We start from the raw sequence: 24,078 nt of genomic DNA, 5'->3' as shown, positions 1-24,078 counted from the left end.
TTATGGGTAGCACAATACATAGTACACCACCCTTGTCAACATCAGCTTAGATGCTCATTAATAACCCAAAACCAAGGTGAACAAGTTAGCTAAATAGGCAGTACAAAACTAGACAAAAAAATGACGTGCTTATATTTTTTTCCCCACCCAAAACAATAAGTCGATGGCTGTGTCTGATATTGCTGCTTAGTCCCATTCTAATTAATACAAGACAAATCCTATGGTCAAGGGTTTCATTATTTTTATTAAAAAAATGCAGATAATTTTCAATACCCTAGGAAAGCTCAGTCATGTATTTCACTTAAGTTGTAGATTGCGGGGATTCATCTAATCTGAGGTCCATGTTGGTCTATGACAGTCTCATAGTCCTCAGATGCTATCTTTTACATCGATCTCTGATAAATACTTTACAGAACATGGTCACCACCCTCTGTCTGATCTCTCTTGTCTTCACCCCATAGATGATTGGGTTCAACATTGGTGGAACAATGATGTAGAGATTGGCCAAGAGGATGTGAAATCCAGGAGAAATGTATTTATGGCCAACTCTGTGGATTATAAAAGAGAAAAAGGCCGGTATATAGAAGAGAACGATGACACAGACATGAGACACGCATGTATTGAAAGCCTTGAGACGAGCCTCTGAGGATCGGAGTCGTAGAACAGCCCTGATAATAACAACATATGAAACGACAATGAGGATCAAGTCTACGCCAGTGGCACTAGCCGCGATGATGAGCCCATAGACCACATTGACCAGTATATCGGCAGTAGCTAGCCTGGCCATGGACATGTGCTCACAATACGTGTGCTCTATCACATTGCTGTCCTCATACGGTAATCTGTAAAGTAGAAAAACAAATGGAGTAATGATGCAAAAACTTCTGAGAAGGGCAAAAATTATTATCTTCCTTATTACTGATCCAGTGAGGGAAGAGGAGTACGTTAAAGGGTGGCAAATGGCATAATATCGATCATAAGCCATGGTCACCAAGATGGCAGACTCTGTCCCAAAATTGAAATGAATAAAGAAAATTTGGACAAGACAACCATTAAAGGAGATTGCATGAGAGTTAAACCAGAAAATGCAGAGAGTCTTGGGCACAGTAGTAGAGCTCAGGAGGATGTCACAGGTGGCCAACATCACCAGGAACAGGTACATGGGCTGGTGGAGAGTCTCGTTTCTTCCAATGACCAAAATCAAAATGGAATTTCCAATAAGATCCATGGCGTACATGATACAGAATGGGATAGAGAGCAGGAGATGTGATTCCTCCAGACCAGGGATTCCCATCAGGAGGAAGTAGTCCGGGTGGAAAGTGCTTATGTTCAACATTTCCACATGATATTTTATACTTCTGGTGCCCTGTTTATAAAGACAGAAGAAGATGGAGTTCACAGGACACATTAATATTTAGGTGAAATGAGGCAGGATGAAGACAACATGGAAAAACCAGGGAAGAATCTTCTCCATGATGGGAACACACTGAATCAAATTGCAAAAATATTAATTTAACACACTAGACAAATCTGCCAGTCATTGAGACTCACCTATTACTGAGAAAGAAGAGTCACCAAAATCACCTGAGGAGAAGGATCAAGGCGCAAAGTGGACAAACTGAGAAGATCGGCCACCTCCGTGATGTCTACTGTGGAGAAGTCAGAGACTATTACACGATGGAGGTTGGACAGAACCTGAACTGGGAAACATTTCAGAGAAATCAAGATTTAACATCATAACAGGACACCTACCTTCGATTACAACAGTAATATGTTTATCAATAGAATTGTCCACCAAACAGCCCAAAATGTGAGGAGCAAACATATTATGAGAGTTCACAAAAATACATTAATATGTAGGTTCAAAGTACAGAGGATCCCGCAGCCGTAGAATCCAGTGGCGCCAATACAATACTCTACACTTTGTAAAGATCTGGAAAATTTTGGAACTCATGTCTTTCTATATATTGTATACTAGGGGAGGGCTAAGTAGACGGCCATCAGCCTGCGCTTGAGGACCTCTGCCCAAAATCACTGAAACAGACTATTGTCCAGTCTGCGCCACATATCTAGGCCAAATCATGAGGTTTTCTGAGCTTCTCATTTCAGGAACCAGATTGAGGAATTCACTAATCTCTGCTGTTTTGGGGGAAGGTTGGGTATCTTTGGTCACTTTCTCCCCCCCAAAAAATGCAATAAAAGTGTTCGAAAAGCAGCACAAACCCCAAAATAGAAACTACAGTTCAGATCACGGAGAAAACAAGTTTCCATAAGGCGATGTTGGTGGGAAAACAAAAAATTCCTGCCTCTTAGAAAATGATGACACAAAAAAGTATTAATTAGAATGAAAATGCAAAGAGTATTAAAACATACACTCACTGGCCACTTTATTAGGTACACCTGTCCAACTGTGTGTTAAGACTTAATTTCTAATCAGCCAATCACATGGCGGCAACTCAGTGCATTTAGGCATGTAGACATGGTCAAGACAATCTCCTGCAGTTCAAACCGAGCATCAGTATGGGGAAGAAAGGTGATTTGAGTGCCTTTGAACATGGCATGATTGTTGGTGCCAGAAGGGCTGGTCTGAGAATTTCAGAAACTGCTGATCTACTGGGATTTTCACGCACAACCATCTCTAGGGTTTACAGAGAATGGTCCGAAAAAGAAAAAAAATCCAGTGAGCGGCAGTTCTGTGGCCGGAAATGCCATGTTGATGCCAGAGGTCAGAGGAGAATGGGCAGACTGGTTCGAGCTGATAGAAAGGCAACAGTGACTCAAATTGCCACCCGTTACAACCAAGGTAGGCAGAAGAGCATCTCTGAACGCACAGTGCGTCGAACTTTGAGGCAGATGGGCTACAGCAGCAGAAGACCACACTGGGTACCACTCCTCTCAGCTAAGAACAGGAAACTGAGGCTACAATTTGCACAAGCTCATCGAAATTGGACAGTAGAAGATTGGAAAAACGTTGCCTGGTCTGATGAGTCTCGATTTCTGCTGCGACATTCGGATGGTAGGGTCAGAATTTGGCGTAAACAACATGAAAGCATGGATCCATCCTGCCTTGTATCAACGGTTCAGGCTGGTGGTGGTGGTGTCATGGTGTGGGGAATTTTTTCTGGGCACTCTTTGGGCCCCTTGGTACCAATTGAGCATCGTTGCAACGCCACAGCCTACCTGAGTATTGTTGCTGACCATGTCCATCCCTTTATGACCACAATGTACCCAACATCTGATGGCTACTTTCAGCAGGATAATGCGCCATGTCATAAAGCTCGAATCATCTCAGATTGGTTTCTTGAACATGACAATGAGTTTACTGTACTCAAATGGCCTCCTCAGTCACCAGATCTCAATCCAATAGAGCATCTTTGGGATGTGGTGGAACGGGAGATTCGCATCAGGGATGTGCAGCCGACAAATCTGCGCCAACTGTGTGATGCCATCATGTCAATATGGTCCAAAATCTCTGAGGAATGCTTCCAGCACCTTGTTGAATCTCTGCCTCGAAGAATTGAGGCAGTTCTGAAGGCAAAAGGGGGTCCAACCCCTTACTAGCATGGTGTACCTAATAAAGTGGCCAGTGAGTGTATAACAGTGATATTAATTTGATGTTGCATCGACCTAAAGAATATAATTAACAAATTATTTATGATAAACCTTATGTTAAAAAAAAAAAAAAAAATTGATGTTTGTTTCTAGTGTTGAGCGAATGTGCTGGGATAAGGTGCTATGTGAGCATGCTCGAGTGCTAGCGGGGTGTCTTCGGCGTGCTTGAATATTATGTTCGAGTCGGTGCGGCTGCATGTCTCATGGCTGTTCGACAGGCAACACATGCAGGGATTGTATGTATGTTAGGTATGCTCTGCGTGTTGTGGCTGTCGAACAGAGACATACAGCCGCGGGGACTCGAACATCATATTCGAGCATGTCGAAGAATCTGGAGTGAAGCTATTCACCAGCAAACAGCAGCGAGAGCGGAGGAACGAGGAGGCAAAAGCTTACACACCTGAAGACTCGTCTCCTTTATATCCAGTCTATGGCCTCAGAGGCCGAGTCTCGCGGAGGAGAATATTCACTGAGGAGACTGAGGTCGAAATAATGTAATAGGAAAAATAATAGTACAGAAAATTAACTCTCAAGTAGACGTATGAGAATCTCTCAAGATTTGTTTTGGGCAGATTCACTTGAATCAAGTGCTATATTTAATTTGGCATAAATAAGTTCAATCCAAACCAAAAGTGACCCCCAGGGGCAAAAGTCTAATAAACAGAGGGCTGGAAAAGGGCCACAATTAATAATTGTAATCAACTGTCCCCAGGCCCACCCTCACCTATACTGCCGTCGCAGCTCCCCAACAGGTCCTCTGCTCGCTTTGGGTCTTCAATAGGGATGAGTGGTCCTGTGGCTGTTTAGGTTTGTTGGGTTCAGCTGAGTTCAAAGTTCAGTTCAGTATCCAAATGTGACCCCGAACCCAATAGAAGTCAATTGGGCCCCAAACTTTGGTGCTTTAAAATGGGTTTAAAATGGTCATAGTAAGGACTATGGCCTGCAAAAGTAAGCAAAATGGGGGTAAGAGCAGAACAAGTGCCCTGCAAACAAATGTGGATAGGGAAATTATACATAATATAAGGACCCTCACGATGGAGGCAGGCCTGGGACCCAGTACTACAAAGAAAGGGCCCACCCAGTACTAAAAAAATGAAGGATCTTGTGGTGCTGAGGAAAGCTTAGGGACACAAATGAATTAGACTAAAGTAAGCTAAACTGGCCAATATCAGTGAGATTATCCAACAGTCTAATGACAAAACCAGAGAAGTTGGCAACTATCAGATTGCAGACCCCTGAACCTATCAACACAACTAGCAGTAGCCGTGGGGGGTTCCTACGATGCCCTAGACCCCTCGATCACAGCCGGAGAAATACATAGGCCTAAAGAAAGAAAGAGGAAATCTAAACTGCCCCAGAGCAGACCCCAAAGCAATAGGCAGCCCCCAACATATAATGACGGCAAAGCAAGATGAAAATACTAACACAGACAGAAAGATAGACTGAGCAAAGATGGGGCCCCAAAACTACTTAGATAGGAAAGGACAGGAAGGCTGCTGTCTGCAATCTGCCAAAACCCTATCAAAGACATAAGCCAACCAGCTGATATAAAAAAGGCCCTGAAGCAGCTAGGCTTCAAAAACTGAATCAGCACTCAGGTATTTTCAGAAGACAGAGCTAAATGAATTCAGCACACCCCAGCAGGGAATGGCAGAAATCCAGAAAAACAAAACAAAAACACAGACAAATCACAAAAGCAAAAGGCCGAGCAGCAAACTTAGCTTTGGAGGAGCAGGAATTCAGACAGGTCTCAAAGGATCCCACAGAGAAATCACCCGCAGGGCAGAAGGGCGTCGACAGCCTTATATCCAGTCCGTAACTCCACTCAGCCAGTCATCATAATCAGCCTCAGGTGTTTGACAATCAGGCTCACTACCTTTCTTTACCAGAAGAGGGAGTTCCTCGGGCCTCAGTAATGAAGGGGAAAATGAACTCACAACAGTACCTCCCCCTTGAGGAGGGGTCACCGAACCCTCAACTAAGCCACCAGGGCGATCAGGGTGAGCCCGATGAAAGGCATGCACCAATCGTTTGGCATGAATATCAGAGGCAGAGACCCAGGAATTATCCTCCTGACCATAACCCTTCCACTTAACCAAATACTGGAGTCTCCGTCTAGCCAGATGGGAATCCAGTACTTTCTCTACCTCATACTCCATGTTACCTTCAACCAATACAGGGTCTGGAGGTGCCACCCCCGGAACAACAGGTTCAACAAACCTCTTCAACAAAGATTTATGGAACACATTATGGATTTTAAATGTGACAGGAAGAGCCAAACGAAAAGAGACCGGATTAATAATCTCCACAATCTTGTAAGGTCCAATAAATCTAGGCTTAAACTTAGGAGAAGCCACCTTCATAGCAATATTTTTTGATGATAACCACACCATATCACCAACCTTAAACTGGGGACCAATGGTCCTATGTCGGTTGGAAAACCGCTGGGCCTTCTCCTGGGAGAGAGATAACTTATCCACCACTTGGTCCCAGATCTGGTGCATTCTCTCCACCACAGTGTCAACACCTGGGCAGGCAGAGGGCTCCACCTGCCCTGAAGAAAATCAAGGATGAAACCCAAAGTTACAAAAAAAAGGTGACATCAAAGTGGCAGAACTAGCTCTATTATTCAAAGCAAATTCGGCCAAGGGCAAAAATGAAACCCAATCATCCTGATCAGCAGAAATAAAACATCTCAAATATGACTCCAAGGTCTGGTTTGTTCTCTCTGTCTGCCCATTGGTCTGAGGGTGAAAAGCAGAGGAGAAGGACAACTGAATTCCCAGCCTGGAACAGAAAGTTCTCCAAAATCTAGACACAAACTGGACTCCTCTGTCAGATACAATGTTCTCAGGAATCCCGTGCAAACGAACCACCTGTTGTAAAAACAGGGGCACCAACTCAGAGGAAGACGGCAACTTAGGGAGTGGTACAAGATGAACCATCTTGGAGAACCTATCACAAATCACCCAAATAACAGTCATCCTTTGAGAGACAGGCATATCAGAGATGAAATCCATTGAAATATGGGTCCATGGCCTCTTGGGGACAGGCAAAGGCATCAACAACCCACTAGAGCGAGAACACGATTTAGACCGGGATCACGTCCCACAGGACTGCACAAAATTCCTGACATCACGAGACAAGGAGGGCCACCAAAAAAACCGACTCACCAGATCTCTAGTACCAAAAATACCTGGATGACCAGCCAAAGCAGAGCAATGAACTTCAGACATCACTCTCTTCTTCCACTGGTCAGGAACATACAACTTTCCACTGGGACAACGCTCAGGTTTGTCCTCCTGGAACTCTTCCAGAGCACGTCTCAAATCGGGCGAGATGGCAGAAAGAACTACCCCTTCGCCTAAGATGGTAGCAGGCTTGGTCACCACAGGAGAATCAGCAAGGAAGCTCCTAGAGAGGGCGTCTGCCTTGACATTCTTTGTTCCAGGAAGAAAAGAAACCACAAAATCAAAACGTGTAAAAAACAAGGCCCACCTAGCCTGTCTAGGGTTCAAGCGCTTAGCCGACTCTAGGTAAATCAAATTCTTGTGGTCAGTGAGGACCACGACTTGATGCTTAGCTCCCTCCAACCAATGTCTCCACTCCTCAAATGCCCATTTCATGGCCAACAGTTCCCTATTCCCCACATCATAGTTAGGTTCAGATGGAGAGAACTTTCAGGAAAAGAAAGCACAGGGATTCATTTTAGATGTTACAGGATCCTTTTGGGACAAAACTGCTCCTGCACTAATCTCAGAAGCATCCACCTGTACCTGGAATGGAAGTGAGACATCAGGTTGCCGCAAAACCAGGGCGGAGGTGAATCTTCGCTTCAGCTCCTGAAAGGAAGAAACAGCCTCCGGAGACCAATTTAACACATCAGCACCCTTTTTAGTCAAATCAGTCAATGGCTTGGCAATACTAGAAAATTTTGCTATAAATTTCCGATAAAAATTAGCAAAACCCAAAAACTTCTGGAGGGCCTTCAAAGAAGTGGGCTGAACCCAATCGTGAATGGCCTGTACCTTGGCCGGGTCCATTTCAATAGTTGACGGGGACAAAATAAATCCCAAAAAAGAAATCCTCTGTACTCCAAAAAGGCATTTAGATCCCTTGACATACAGGGAATTCTCCCTCAAGATCCGGAACACAGTCCGAATATGTTCCACATGAGAATCCCAATCCTTGGAGAAGATCAAAATATCATCCAGATAGATAATCAAAAATTTATCGACAAAATCTCGGAAAATATCGTTCATGAAGCACTGGAAGACAGAAGGGGTATTAGTGAGCCCAAAAGGCATCACCAGGTACTCAAAATGTCCCTCCGGAGTATTAAACGCCGTCTTCCATTCATCCCCCTGCTTAATGCGAATAAGATTATACGCCCCCCTGAGGTCAAGCTTGGTAAACCAGCAAGCACCTTTAACTCTGGAGAATAGATCAGAAATCAGGGGTAACGGATACTGATATTTAACAGTAATTTTGTTGAGGGCACGATAATCAATACAAGGTCTTAATGAACCATCCTTTTTGGCTACAAAAAAAAAACCGGCACCCAAGGGTGACGAGGATGGTCTAATATGACCCTTCTCCATCTCCTCCTTAATATAGGATCGCATAGCCTCGTGCTTGGGTACAGATAAATTGAAGAGCTGACCCTTGGGAAATTTACACCCCGGGCTCAGTTCAATTGCACAGTCATAACTCCTATGAGGAGGCAGAGACGCAGACTCATTCTCACTAAATACATCATAAAAGTCCGCCAAATAATCAGGAACATCATGCGACTGAGGAGAGGTGGAAAACGCCGGAGCCTCACTAAAGGCACACCGACAACCCCAACTCACCACAGACACAGATTTCCAATCCAAAACTGGATTATGAATCTGTAACCAGGGAAACCCCAGAACAATAGTATCATGCAGATTATGCAACACCAGAAATCTGCAATTTTCTTGATGGTCTGGGGCGACCCGCATTACCACCTGGGTCCAAAACTGGGGTTTATTTTTAGCCAAAGGAGTAGCATCAATTCCCCTCAAAGGGATAGGCGTCTGCAGAGGTGTCATCGGAAATCCACAACGTTTAGCAAAATCCAAGTCCATTAGGTTTAGGGCTGCTCCCGAATCCACAAAAGCCTTGGCGGAAAATGTGGACAGGGAGCAGATCAGAGTAATAGCCAGAAGAAACTTAGGTTGAACCCCCCCAACAGAAAACGTGTGTGCAAAGCATTTCTCTCGTTTGGGACAGACAGAAATCATATGCGAGGCATCTCCACAGAAAAAACACAACTTATTACGCCTTCTGAACTCCTGACGCTGCTCTCTGGAAAAAACTCTATCACATTGCATAGGTTCAGACATTTGTTCAACAGGTGGCAACACCTCTCGTGCAGCTTTGCGTTCGCGCAAACGCCGATCAACCTGAATGGCTAATGACATAGAATCGTCAAGACCAGAGGGAACAGGAAATCCCAGCATAGTATCTTTTACGGCTTCTGACAACCCCTTCCGAAAGAGAGCAGCCAAGGCATTATCATTCCAGGTAGTAAGTACTGCCCACTTTCGGAATTTTTGACAGTACAATTCTGCAGAATCACGACCCTGGCTCAATGCCAGCAGGGTCTTTTCAGCCTGATCAATGGCATTAGGTTCATCATACAACAACCCCAAAGCTTGAAAGAATGCGTTCACATTAGTCAGAATAGGATCATCTGGTTTCAAAGAAAACGCCCAATCCTGGGGATCGCCATGCAGCAAAGAGATGACAATTTTAACCATGTGACCACTGCCACCCCTGCCCCGACTTTGTCCCGCCTCCCGCTGCCCGAGAAGTTCTCGGGCGATAGTGCTTCTTGTAGGGGTTTCGTGAGCCAGTGCACTATACAGCTGGAGCTGCTGGCAGCAGGATTCCCCTCCGAGTGGACTAAGGTGGAATTTATTATTTCCCTCTTGTCGGGCAGGGCTTTGGAGTGGGCCACACCGCTGTGGGAGGGTGGTGATCATGTAGTGCAGAGTGCTTCGCAGTTCTTGGGCACTCTGAAGCAGGTCTTCCTGGGACCGCGAGTCACCCATGACACCGCGCTTCGGCTGCTGGCATTGTCACAGGGCTCGTCCATGGTCAGCCACTTTGCCATCCAGTTCAGGATGCTGGTCTCAGAGTTAGAGTGGCCAGATAAGGTCCTCATTCCGGTATTCTGGAGAGGTTTGGCTGACCATGTGAAGGACGCTCTGGCCACCAGGGAGATGCCCGCCACACTGGAGGAGCTTATCACCGTCTCCACCCGTATAGACCTTCGCTTTGCCGAGCAAAGGTTGGAGCGGTCCCAGTGTAGGCAGAGGTTTAGGTTGGCACCCAGTTTTGCTAAACCTCTGGGACCTCCCGATCGGGCGTCCGAGCGTCAGGGGGTTTCCCGTGAGGGATCCAGGCCCCTGTCCGCTCGAGTACCTGTGATCTGTCATGGTTGGCGGCAGTCCGGTCACCTTGCCAACCGATGCCCACAGCGGCTGGGAAAGTGCTCGCATCTAGTGGCCATAGGAGGCGACTCACTAGAATCCACGGCGTTATCCTCCAGGTTGTCCTTTAAGGGGACACTTGAGTTTAGTTCTTCCATTCTGGCGGTGGAGGTTTGCGTGGATTCCAGAGCGGAGGGCAATTTTATGTCATCTGCCTTCGCTCAACGGCACGCAATACCACTGGCTATGATATCTAAGCCAGTCAGAGTAGAGAATGGCGCGACCCTCACAGATTACCCACCAAACCGCTCAACTGACACTCTCGGTGTCTTCATCTCATCAGGAGACGATATCCCTCCTCGTCATGCCTGACGGTATTGACCAGGTCCTTCTAGGGGTCCCCTGGTTGTGGTACCACTCTCCCCATATAGAGTGGTCCCCGGGGAGAATTCTTGGTTGGAGTAAGTCTTGTGAGGGTAGATGTCTGAGGGAGTGTGTCAAGGTTGCCTCCACCGAGGTCCCCGCAGATCTTTTCTCGCTCCCCAAACATTATCGACTGTATGCCGACTTGTTCTCCAAAAAGGCGTCGGAGACTCTTCCACCGCATCGCCCCTATGACTGTCCTATTGACCTCTTGCCGGGTGCGGAGCATCCCCGGGGTTGAGTCTACCCCTTATCTCTCCCAGAGACAAAGGTCATGTGTCAGTATATCAGGGAGAATCTTGCAAGAGGCTTTATTAGGAAGTCAGTGTCACCTGCATTGGCCGGGTTTTTCTTTGTGCAGAAGAAGAATGGAGAACTACGTCCATGCATAGATTACAGGGGTCTTAATGCCATCACCGTTAAGAACAAGTACCCTTTGCCCCTGATATCTGAGCTTTTTGATAGGTTGCGGGGAGCGAGGGTCTTCACTAAGCTGGATCTGCGGGGTGCTTACAACCTGATTCGCATTCGTGAGGGAGACGAATGGAAGATGGCCTTTAACACCAGGGACGGGCAATATGAATACCTGGTGATGCCCTTTGGGCTCTGTAATGCTCCTGCTGTCTTCCAAGACTTTGTGAAAGACATCTTCCGGGATATGCTCACCACCTTGGTTGTAGTCTATCTGGATGATATCCTCATCTACTCTCCAGATATAGACTCCCACCAGAAGGATGTTTGCAAAGTCTTCGATCTCCTACGGGCAAGCTCCCTCTATGCCAAGTTGGAGAAGTGTGTGTTTGAGCAGGAGTCCTTGCCTTTTCTGGGCTATATTATCTCGGCCCAGGGGTTGGCCATGGATCCTGCTGAACTACAGGCGGTGATGGATTGGCAGGAGCCTCACTCCCTCAAAGCGGTGCAGCACTTTATAGGATTTATTACCTACTACCGCCAATTCATCCCGCACTTCTCGACTTTGGTAGCTCCCTTGGTTGCCCTCACCAAGAAGGGAGCGAATCCTAAATTGTGGTCAGAGGAGGTCTCCAAGACCTTCCTCTCCATCAAGTCCCACTTCACTAGCGCTCCCATTTTACATCGCCCCAATGTGGATAAGCCATTTATTTTAGAGGTGGATGCCTCGTCCGTTGGTGCTGGAGCAGTCCTGTTCCAAAAGGATGCTCAAGGTCGGAAGTATCCTTGCGTCTTCTTTTCCAAGACCTTCTCGCCGGCGAAGAGGAACTATTCCATTGGGGACAGGGAGTTGCTAGCCATGAAGTTGGCCTTTTCTGAATGGAGACACCTCCTGGAAAGGGGCTCGCTATACCTTGCAAGTTTACACTGACCACAAAAACTTGGTCTATCTCCAAACTGCCCAGCGGTTAAGTTCTCGCCAAGCCCAATGGTCTGTCTTCTTCTCCCGGTTCCACTTCACCCTACACTTCCTTTCCGGTGAGAAGAATGTCCGGGCCGATGCACTCTCTTGCTCCGTGGTGTCAGCAGAGGAGGAGGAGGAGCCTCGGTTAATTGTACCATCTGAGAGCCTGAGGACATTAGCTCCAGTCACCCTTGAGTCTGTACCCCCGGGCAAGACTTTTGTCCCTGACCGTCTGCATCCGGAGGTCCTCTCTTGGGCTCACGCGTCCAGGGTGGATGGATACTTTGGTACTAAGCGGACGGTTGAGCTTTTGGCGAGGACGTACTGGTGGCCGCATATGGCTCGTGAAGTCAAACACTATATTCAGGCGTGCGTCTCCTGCGCCAAGAATAAGCCTTCCCGGCAACGACGCGCTGGGTTACTTTACCCCTTATCGGTGGCGGACAGGCCCTGGGAGATGGTTGGCATGGACTTTGTGGTGTGTCTACCCAAGTCCAGTGGCAGCACAGTTATTTGGGTCTTCACCGACCATTTTTCTAATATGGTGCACTCGGTGCCTCTCTCTCGGCTACCTTCTGCACGTGGTCTAGCAATGTTTTTCATCAAACACGTTTTTCTTTTACATGGCATGCCAGGCAAGATTGTCAGTGATCGGGGGCCCCAGTTTGAGTCTCGGTTCTGGAGAGAGCTCTGTCGCTTGCTCAGTATCTCTTCTCGGCCTATCATCCTGAGATGAACGGGTTGGTAGAGAGGGCCAACCAGACCCTGGTCACATATCTCCGACATTTTGTCTCGGCCAGGCAGGATGACTGGGCATCCTTGTTGCCTTAGGCAGAGTTTGCCTTGAACAACACTGTGGCCGATTCCACCGGCCAGACCCCATTCCTCCTTAACTACAGCCAACATCCTCGTGTTCCTGTGCCCATGCCCATGTCATCCACCGACTCTAGGGTGGCAGACTGGGGGGTGGAGGCACGTGATATTTGGGACCGCACCCAGGATGCTATTCGGGCCTCTAAGGAGAAAATGAGTGTCTCCGTGGATGCACACCGTCCTGCTCCCACCTTCTCCCCTGGCGACTTAGTGTCGCTCTCCGCCCGTAACATCAGGCTGCGAGTCGAGTCCACTAAGTTCGCTCCTCATTACATTGGTCCCTTTAATGTCCTCGAACAGATCAGCTCGGTGGTCTATCGTCTGGCCCTTCCACCACACTTGGCTATCTCTGACACCTTCCACGTGTCCCTCCTTAAACCTGTGCACATGTCCTGGTTCTCAGAGTCATCTGCCGGGACATCTGACCTGTCTTCGGATGAGTTTGAGGTCAATGCCATTGTGGGATGCAGGGTGGTGCGTGGTATAAAGTTTTATTTGGTGGATTGGAAGGGTCATGGTCCAGAGGCTCGGACCTGGGAGCCAGTGGAGAACATCCATGCTCAGCTCCTTATTGCAGCATTTGAGCTTAGCGAGGCTCAGAGGGGAGGGGGCCCTAGGAGGGGGGTAATGTTAGGCATCGGGTTCCTGTCGTTGCACAGCAGGAATCCCGAACCTTGCATCCGGCAGTCTCCCATTCCTCTTCGGCCACAGAGGAGCCTGCTCAGCAGACTCGGCGATCCCAGCACTGTGCTCAAACCAGCTCTGTGGGTTTGGTTGCTGCTGCCACCTCTGGCCCAGCTATAGCAATGCATGCTGGTCAGCAGCGAGCTATTCCAGTCCTCCTTTCGGTCCACTGAGCATGCCTGTGGGCCGATCTCTCATTGGAGATCGGAGGTCACATGCTCAGGTCCTTCTCCAGCTCGGATTGGACCATCAGAAAGGTCAGGAAGGTCCAGGAAGGACGCGGCTATAAAAGGTTTGCATGGCCACTCGGCCATGCGCTAGTATAGACTGCATTATCAGACTATGAGGAGTGAGTGTAGTACGCGTGTATGAATGTCTCTAGTGAATGACTCATTAAGAAACCCCTACCCTTGGTACGCATGTGTTGTGCAGCCTAGCCTGTTAAGCGTCCAGGCTTAGGTGTAGGTAGGACAGAGTCTGAGACAGGCATCAGTGCCCACGGTGCATGTGCTCGACACTCCATTGTCAGCGTCTATAGTGGCATTCGCAGGTGCGATGCCGCACGCTCAGAAATTCTAGAGGGACTCTGACCCCGTGTCCTTGGGGCAGAGTTCTGTGACCGCTTTCTGTGCACTTCGTGGCCGGGCTCTGTGAGCTAAACAGGCACCAGCATTTATGTTCTGCGGTAGCGCGGCTCTGTGAGTTAACAGAGTTCAGTTCTGTTCAGACTGGGTGATGTTAACCCACGTGTGACCTTTTGTATACCGCTTTATACTTCCGCCATTACTAAGCAGCAGTTTAACACCCCTGCACGGTGGACCCCGGGCTGCAAACGCACCTTACTATTATTTTATTTTTTGGTGCGTTCCGCTAGCCCCAAAAACATGGGAAGGTTGTTAAAGGCAAACATACTGGTAGACCAAGGAAGACATCAAAGCGTCAAGACCGGAAACTTAAAGCAATATATCTCCAAAACAGGAAATGCACAACAAAACAAATGAGGAACGAATGGGAGGAAACTGGAGTCAACATCTGTGACCGAACTGTAAGAAACCACCTAAAATAAATGGGATTTACATATAGAAAAGCTAAGCGAAAGCCATCATTAACACCTAAATAGCAAAAAACAAGGTTACAATGGGCTAAGGAAAAGCAATCGTGGACTGTGGATGACTGGATGAAAGTCATATTCAGTGATGAATCGCGAAACTGCATTGGGCAAGGTGATGATGCTGGAACTTTTGTTTGGTGCCATTCCAATGAGATTTATAAAGATGACTGCCTGAAGAGAACATACAAATTTCCACAATCATTGATGATATGGGGCTCCATGTCAGGTAAAGGCACTGGGGAGATGGCTGTCATTAAATCTTCAATAAATGCACAAGTTTATGTTGATATTTTGGACACTTTTCTTATCCCATCAATTGAAAGGATGTTTGGAGATGATGAAATCGCTTTTCAAGATGATAATGCATCCTGCTATAGAGCAAAAGCTGTGCAAACATTCCTTGAAAAAAGACACATAAGGACAATGTCACGGCCTGCAAATAGTCCGGATCTCAATCTAATTGAGAATCTTTGGTGGAAGTTGAAGAAAATGGTCCATGACAAGGCTCCAACCTGCAGAGCGGATCTGGCGACAGCAATCAGAGAAAGTTGGAGCCAGAGTGATGGAGAGTGCTGTGTGACACTCATTAAGTCCAGGGCTCAGAGCCGGCAAGCTGTTAGAAAAGCCAGAGGTGGCGCAACAAAATACTAGTGATGTGTTGAAATGTTTTTCTTTTGTTTGCTTTTCAAGATTCCTTAATTATTTCCCACAGAATTGAGTGATTCCATAATTTTTCCCATCTCCTTGGTCTAAAATAGTAACCATTACTGACTACCACATTTTTTGTTTTTGATTTCTTTTAGTGTTTCTTAAAGCCAGTTAGTTGCCATTTGAAATGACTTTAGTTTTGTGCCATGTCTGTGATCGGTTTTTTTACTACAAAATTAAACAACTGAATGAACATCCTCCAAGACCGGTGATTACATAATTTTTGCCAGGGATTGTAGCAAAAAACAAGTACAATAATCTTAAGCAATACAAGTCACAACTAGGACAGGAGGAGAAAAGACCCTGCCCGTGAGGGCTCACAATCTACAAGGGATGGGTTAGAACTTAGAATACAATACGTGAGGGCAGAGCTGGTCATGCAGCGGTTTGGTGGATCGGTGGTTACTGCAGGTTGTAGACTTGTCAGAAGAGGTAGGTCTTCAGGTTCTTTTTGAAGGTTTCCATGGTAGGTGAGAGTCTGATATGTTGTGGTAGAGAGTTCCAGAGTAGGGGGGATGCACGGGAGGTGATGCACGGGAGAAATCTTGTATGCGATTGTGGGAAGAAGAGATAAGAGGATAATAGAGAAGGAGATCTTGAGAGGATCGAAGGTTGCGTGTGTCTAAATACTGGGAGACCTTGTCACAGATGTATGGAGGAGACAGGTTGTGGATGGCTTTGTATGTCATAGTTAGGGTTTTGAACTGGAGTCTCTGGGTAATGGGGAGCCAGTGCAGGGATTGACAGAGAGGAGAGGCCAGGGAATAGCAGGGGACAGGTGGATTAGTCAGGCAGCAGAGTTTAGAATAGATTGTATGGGCTCGAGAGTGTTAAAGGGGAGGCCACAGAGCAGGAGGTTGCAGTAGTCAAGATGGGAAATGATGGGCTTGGATATGTGGTTTGAAGGAGAGATTAGAGTCAAGGATTACCCTGAGGCAGCGAGCTTGTGGGACTGGGGAGAGTGAGCAGCCATTTACTTTAATGGATAGATCTGTTGGTGGAGTCTAGTGAGATGGGGGAAAGTTATGAATTCTGTTTTGTCCATGTTAAGTTTTAGAAATCTAGTGGAGAAGAAGGATGAAATAGTGGACAGACATTGTGGGATTATAGTTAGTAGGGAGGTGATATATGGTCCAGAGAGGTAGATCTGTGTATCATCAGCATAGAGGTGATACTGCAAGCCATGAGATTCTATGAGCTGACCCAGGCCGAAGGTGTGAATGAACATCCTCCAAGGCCGGTGATTACATAATTTTTGCCAGGGATTGTAGCAAAAAACAAGTACAATAATCTTAAGCAATACAAGTCACGACTAGGACAGGAGGAGAAAAGACCCTGCCAGTGAGGGCTCACAATCTACAAGGGATGGGTTAGAACTTAGAATACAATACGTGAGGGCAGAGCTGGTCATGCAGCGGTTTGGTGGATCGGTGGTTACTGCAGGTTGTAGACTTGTCAGAAGAGGTAGGTCTTCAGGTTCTTTTTGAAGGTTTCCATGGTAGGTGAGAGTCTGATATGTTTGGGTAGAGAGCGGCAGCTCTACGACTGAACCTTGCGGGACTCCAACAGAGAGGGGGCGAGGTAAGGAGGTGGTGTGTGAGTGGGAGACACTGAATGTCCGGTCTGTTAGGTATGACGCGATCCAAGGTAGGGCCAAGTCTGTGATGCCAAGAGATGAGAGGGTGGGTAGTAGTAGGGACTGGTCCACTGTGTCAAACGCAGAGGACAGGTCCAGGAGAAGGAGGACAAAGTAGTGTCGCTTGGCTTTGGCAGTCAGTAGGTCATTGGTGACTTTAGTTAGGGCAGTTTCAGTGGAGTGTTGCGGTCGAAGAGGGAGCAGGAGGAGAGGTGGGAGGACAGTTTGAAATGGTAATGATGCTCCAGTAGTTTAGAGGCATAAGGGAGAAGTGATATGGGGTGATATCTAGATACAGCGGATGGGTCGAGCGAGTGCTTTTTGAGGATGGGTGTGATTGAGATATGTTTGAAGCATGAGGGGAAAATACCAGTTTTTGGTGATAGGTTGAAGAGATGGGTTAGTGTTGAGATGAAGACTGTGGTGAGGTTTGGGATGAAGTGGGATTGGATCGGGTCAAGTGCACAGGTGGTGAGATATGATCTGGAGAGTAGGGTGGAAAGTTGGTCTTCTATAATGATGGAGAAGCTGGTTAGGAAGAGGGGTTGTGGGGGTTGTAGGCTAAAGCTTTCTCTGATGTTATCAATCTTGTTTGAAGAATGAGGCAAAGTCTTCAGCTGAGATAGTTGGAGAGGGAGGAGGTGCTGGGGGATGGAGGAGAGAATTGAAGGTGTTGACTAGCTGCTTAGGGTTGTAGGACAGGGACAATATGAGAGATAAGAAGTAGATCTGTTTTGCTGTGGCATGGCCTTGAAAGCAGTGAGGGACTGTTGGAATGTGATGAAGTGTTCGTTGGAGTGTGATCTTTTCCATCTCCGCTCAGCAACCCTGGAAGCCCACCTCAGTTCTTTGGTCAGGCTGGTATGCCAGGGATGTCTGTTAATTTTGCGAGCTTTGGTATGCGTGAGAGGGACGACTGATTCAAGAACTGCAGCTGTTGTGGTGTTATATAAAGCAGCAGCGGCATCCGTATTGTGTAGGGAACATATGCCTGTAAGAGGGAAAAGGGATTCGGAGAGTGATTATAGATAAAAGTGTTTGAGATTTCTGCAAGGGTGTGCAAGATTGTGGGGTGAGGATTGTAGACATGGAGAGGAAAGGGAAGAGAATGTGAGTAGGTTGAGGTCAGAAAGATGTAGAGGTGAGTTAAGCCCCCGTTACACACTGCGATATCGCTAGCAATATCGCTGCAAAGTCACCGATTTTGTGACGTTGCAGCGATATTGCTAGCGATATCGCTGCATGTGATACTTACCTCCGACCGGCTCCCACGCTGGTTATCGCTGATCGCGCGAGAAGCTGCTAGACCATTTCTCGTCGTCAGCTTCCTGCGGCGCTTCCTGCTGTGATGACGAGCGACGCGTGGAGCTGGGCGGGAGGACGCAGGATCGCCGCGTCTGACAGGTATGTAGCGATCGCCATCCCCAGCGATGTCGCTGGTGAGATCTGCCTGTGTGGCAGCTCACTAGCGACCACCTAGCGATGCACCAGCGATCCTGACTGCGTCATATCGCTGGTCGGGATCGCTGGTGAGTCGCTAGGTGTAACGGTACCCTTAGAGAGGTTATAGCTAGGGAGCAGAGGTGGGTAAAGATGAGGTCCAGTGAGTGGCCATCTTTGTGAGTGGCTGCAGAAGACCATTGATTGAGGCTGAAGGAAGTGAGAGATAGAAGTTTCATGACAGCTGAGAGAAAAGTGTCAAGTGTCACATGTACCATAATCTTCTTTTAAGGTGCTTGTGGTTTTTCTCTTTGAGGAAGTGAGTAGAACGTTTGTCTTCTCAGTCATAATTCACTTGCAGACAACAGTAGGTCATCATCAATGATTTTCTTTTATTTTGCTGTTTTATTTTTACCTTAACTAGGTTTCCAGGATGTTCTTCAGAACAGAATCATCGCAGCATGATGGTGTCATCTGTAAGTGCTGCTTAAATGACATCATTATTTAAAAGGATGGCATAGCGTGGTTGTAACCACCAAAGTCTTCAGTTTACTGCCGTTCAGTGACTCAGAGTCATAGCCCCTTGCTTCGGCTGTAGGATCATCACCGGTCTTTCACGATTGATGGGTACAAATCCTCACAAGAGTAGCGTCGTGTAGCTTATTGGTCCACCACAACAGTCTTCGTGCCAAAAATATAGGCCACTAAATATACCCCAGTAAAAAGGCTTTTCTCTTACCTCTAATGATTCCATATTGTTGTGGCCATGGGAAGACTTCTGAATGGTCTGAATGGTCATAGACTTCTCTGCTGTAGTCAGGTCTGATGCAACTTGTGAGTTTTGTGCTTAACAATGCAGTGAGTTCCCCATCCTGGTGTGAACTCTACCTGTCCATCGCCTCTTCCTCCTCCCCTTCATGGACCATTGTGAGAAGTTCTGCTGTTAGCTGTTGGTGAAGATTGTTATGAGCTCAATACTTTTTATGATAGCCACATCTAGACAGATTAATAATTCTGTCAAATTTGTTTTAGTCTTTGTGAAGAAACCAGATTGGATCTTAATTTACCAGACAACAATGTTTTTGCAAACCAAGAAAAATTGACTTTTTATCTGTATATTAGCTTATGGATTTAAGTGTTTATTTTTGGTGGGTCAAGAAGACAAACTTGTAAATTGATATACTATTTAACATACTGTGTAAGTCTGTAATAGTGACTTGTAGATAGTGTGTGTTTATCTTTGTTTATTGATGTGTGCTGATATGCTAATTGTGCGTTGTATTCTGGAACCAGCTAGTTGACTTCGAAAGTAGATAGGGAAAGGCTATGAGGGTGGACTGAAGGACACTGGGTAATTCTAAAAAAAACTTACATGCCTCGGGTATAAAAAGACTCAGAGATCTCATCACTCCAACTGAAGTAACTCAGAGCTACCAGCCGGATATTCTGCAAAAACACCTAATGGACGAGAGACCGGACTGCAGCCAATTCATCATAGCACCATCACAAGGGACACAGATCTATGACTCTATAGGAAATAACCTATGGGTTTTCAGCTCCAGTTGGAAGGACACAGGTCTGATCTAGTGACCATCTCTGAACCATAGATATGTTTGGAGAAAGCCAGGTCAGATAAGCCAGGTGGTGACTCTCATGTCAAATGGCTTTGGACCTTGCACGGATTCTATGGACTGTTCTCGATCTTCTCCCTACAATTGTCGATATCTCTTCTTTGTGTGTGTATCACAGGTGGAATAGCGACCCTGGGATCTCTGGCATAATCCCCATCTGTGGACGTTGGGCACTCAGACCATCCTCATGGAGTCGGTTTCTAACCTTTTGTGCAGACACATGCACATTTGTGGCCTGCTGGAGGTCATTTTGCAGGGCTCTAGCAGTGCTCCTCCTGTTCCTCCTTGCACAAAGGCTGAGGTAGCGGTCCTGCTGCTGGGTTGTTGCCCTCCTACGGCACCCTCCACATCTCCCATTGTCCTGGCCTGTCTCCTGCTAGTGCCTCCAGCCTCTGGACACTATGCTGACAGACACAGCAAACCTTCTTACCACAGCTCACATTGATGTACCATCCTGGATGAGCTGCACTACCTGAGCCACTTGCGTGGGTTGTAGAGTCCGTCTCATGCTACCACGAGTGTGAAAGCACAACCAACATTCAAAAGTGACCAAAACATCAGCCAGAAAGCATTGGTACTGAGATGTGGTCTGTGGTCCCCACCTGCAGAACCACTTCTTTATTGAGGGTGTCTTGATAATTGCCAATAATTTCCATCTGTTGTCTATTCCATTTGCACAACAGCAAGTGAAATTGATTGTCAATCAGTATGCTTCCTAAGTGGATTCCACAGAAGTTTGATTTACTTGGAGTTATATTCTGTTGCTTAAGTGTTCCCTATTTTTTGAGCAGTGTATTATAATGTGCACCACAATCCTCCATATTGTAAAATGCAAACCCCATAGTCCTCCATATAGTATAATACACTCCCCTTAGTCCTCCATATAGTATAATACACTCCCCATAGTCCTCCATATAGTATAATACACTCCCCATAGTCCTCAATATAGTATAATACACTCCCTATAGTCCTCCATATAGTATAATACACTCTCCATAGCCTTCTATATAGTGTAATACACTCCCCTTAGTCCTCCATATAGTATAATACACTTCCTATAGTCCTCCATATATTAAAATACACTGCTCAGTCCTCCATATAGTATAATACACTCCTCATAGTCCTGCATGTAGTATAATACACTCCTCAGTCCTCCATATAGTATAATACACTCCTCAGTCCTCCATATAGTATAATACACTCCTCATAGTCCTCCATATAGTATAATACACTCCTCATAGTCTTGCATATGGTATAATACACTCCTCAGTCCTCCATATAGTATAATACACTTCTCAGTCCTCCATATAGTATAATACACTCCACATAGTCCTCCATATAGTATACTACACTCCTCTTAGTGCTCCATAAAGTATAATGCCTCACCATATTCATTCATGTAGTACAATTCACTTCCTATAGTATAATGCTCCCCATAGAATATAATGCAGCTCCCTCCATAGAATATTTAATAGCCCCCACAGAATATAGTGCAGTCCCCTTATATAGTACAATGTAGCCCCTCCATAGAATACAATGTAGCCCTCCTCATATAGTATAATGCAGCCTCCCATAGAATATAATGTAGTCCCCTCATAGAGTATAATAAAGCCCCCCATACAGTATAATCTAGCCCTCCATAGAATATAATGCAGCCACCCATAGAATATAATGTAGCCCCCTCATAGAGTATGATTTAATGACCCCCATAGAATATAATAAATATAATACAGCCCCCATAGAATATAATGTAGCCCTCCAAAGAATATAATACAGCCCACCTCCCCATAGAATATAATACAGTTTACCTCCCCAAAGAATACATTTATTGGCCAACCTCAACAAATGATAAGAAAAAAAAATTCACAACCAAGTGGCATTATATTAGTACAGGAGATGGTGTGAACATGAGACCCTTGTAAGGTATAGGGTGACATAGGGTCAGTGAGAAAGGCATTGACTAGGGGGGCTGGGGAGAAAGACACAAGGGGCTAGGAGAGACAGGCACAAGGGTGACACAAGGGGGCTAGGGAGCAAGGGAGACAGGCACAAGGGGTCACACAGGGACTAGGAGGAATGGGAGAAGGGCATAAGGGGACACACGGGGACTCCGAGGGCAGAGTAGATAGGGCTACACGAGGAGACGGAGCTGCAAGGGGACAGGGGGAGACTTTGGAGCAGAGAAGAAGGGATCACAGGTATTACGAGGACAGGGTAGATAGGGACACTTGGTGAGAAAGGGTCGCAAGGGGACTAGAGACAGGGGGATCAAGGGGATGCAGGGGAGACTTGAGAGCAGGGCAGACGGGTCACACGGGGACGAGGGGCAGGGAATGCATGGGGGGTGCAGTAGAACTCAGGACATGGGAGATGGGGAGTATCAGATAACCAGGGGAGGAGGGACAAGGCGCGTATAGGGGCCCGGAGGAGCTCAATGACCTGGGGACCTATGAGGACATGGGGCACGGGAGGGCAAGGAGCAAGGGCAGAGCATGGAGGAAATGGGGCTGGTGTCACAGGGGGCCGGGGATGCTGGGGACCGAGGATGGCGACACATGGGCAGCAGACACACCTTACTGCCACTAGTCCCGTACACCTCCATGTTCATCCCTGGATCCTTCAGATTTCTGAGCTGCTGCGGCATCCCACTCCCGGGCGCCTCACCCCACGCTCCCCCGCCAGCTCCTAAAGGGGGATCGGAGAGGTGAGAATATCCCCCTTTGGCGATGCCTGTTCCCAGTCCCTGCTGCCGCCAAGAATTTTGCATCCTCTTTCCCCACGGTGCACTTGTTTGGGTTTATGGTAAACCCCGCTGTGAAGATCTGAGGTTGTGGGTTATAAAAATCACCTAGGCAGGTTAACAATGCAACTATTTTTATTCCAAACATCCATGGTTGTACATTAAATCCATGTAGATGGCCAACATACAATGTCCTCAGTCCACAAGTTCCTGATGTGAGATCAGTAGTTCTACTGGTCCCATAGCAGGCGATACCCACTGTCTCCCAACTTTTGGTTGGCCCACAGCTTTTCGTATCTCCAGCTGGTATAGTGTGCAGTCAAAGCCTATATTCCTCCAGATGATGGATATCACGACCGTAGCTCATGGGTACCCCTCCAGCCAACAATCAGTCCCCAAATCTCCATAGTCCATCCATCCATCCCAGCTCGGATCCTCTTAATATCTTTTTTATCCTTATACTTAAGGGCAAGCAGTTCTCCATTGTGTAAAGCCTCTGACTGCCCCTTTCAGAACTTTTCATTGACCAATGATTGTGGAAACCCCTGATGGTTTTTGCGAATAGTCCCACAAGCCCCTATGTTATGGTCAACCAGACTTTTAAATAGGGGTATGCTGGTGTAGTAGTTATCAGCTCCCAAACGATTTTTCCCGATGTCCCCAGATAAGTAGGGCATCCTGGTGGGTTTAGTTGGCTATCTTTCCCCTCATAAATGCGAAAAGCTGATGTGTATCCGGTAGAACTCTCGCACATTTTATAGAGCTTTATTCCGAACCTTGCCCTCTTAGAAGGAATAAATTGCTTGAGGTGCAGTCCTCCTTTGAATTTTAGAAAGGAACTCATCAATGGAAATGTTTTCTGTTGGGGTGTAGAGCTATAAGAACTTTTCTGTTAAGTCTTTGATGATGGGTCCGATTTTGAATAGTCTGTCATGTTCTGGGGCATCTCTGGGCCGGCATTGACTATTGTCGTTAAAATGCCAAAATCTCATGAGCATTTCATAATGGGTCCTAGGAAGAACGGCAGAAAACATAGGGGCGGCTTGAACAGGGCGGTTGGACCAATAGGGCCGAATGCTCATTTTTTTAACAAACCACATAGCGAATGTAAGTCCTTAAAATTTTTTCATTTCCAGGATATTAGTTGGTGTTCATAAATTTGGCCCAGCAAAATGCTACATCAAGAGGCAAAGCCCCTTGGACAATGGTGTGCGCCAATTCACGAGCACTAGGGACAGCGCTAGTACTGGGCATTTGTTCCCTGAGTTGGAGACATTTCTCCAAAAGCGCTATTTGTCCTTCTTGTTGTACTGATCCTCGTGTGTGAGGATGGACCGGAATCACTGCTCGTTTCTGAGCTATCACTGTCGCTGCTACTAAAGTC

The 24,078-nt window shown here is 46.7% G+C and overlaps 1 protein-coding gene across 1 annotated transcript; it reads right to left on the bottom strand.

Moving 5' to 3' along the window:
- Positions 1-376: 376 nt before the first annotated feature.
- LOC141072467 (olfactory receptor 52Z1P-like) lies at positions 377-1,336 on the bottom strand. The gene has a single exon (XM_073559743.1). It carries the CDS (start codon positions 1,334-1,336, stop codon positions 377-379), a length of 960 nt encoding a protein of 319 aa, XP_073415844.1.
- Positions 1,337-24,078: the final 22,742 nt, after the last annotated feature.

The sequence above is a fragment of the Dendrobates tinctorius genome, unplaced genomic scaffold (assembly GCF_039654945.1).
Source record: "Dendrobates tinctorius isolate UK_male_01 unplaced genomic scaffold, ASM3965494v1 ptg000273l, whole genome shotgun sequence".
Classification (NCBI taxonomy): Eukaryota; Metazoa; Chordata; class Amphibia; order Anura; family Dendrobatidae; genus Dendrobates; species Dendrobates tinctorius.
Note: the sequence above shows the minus strand (reverse complement) of the source record. Positions and strands in the feature narration are given on the sequence as shown.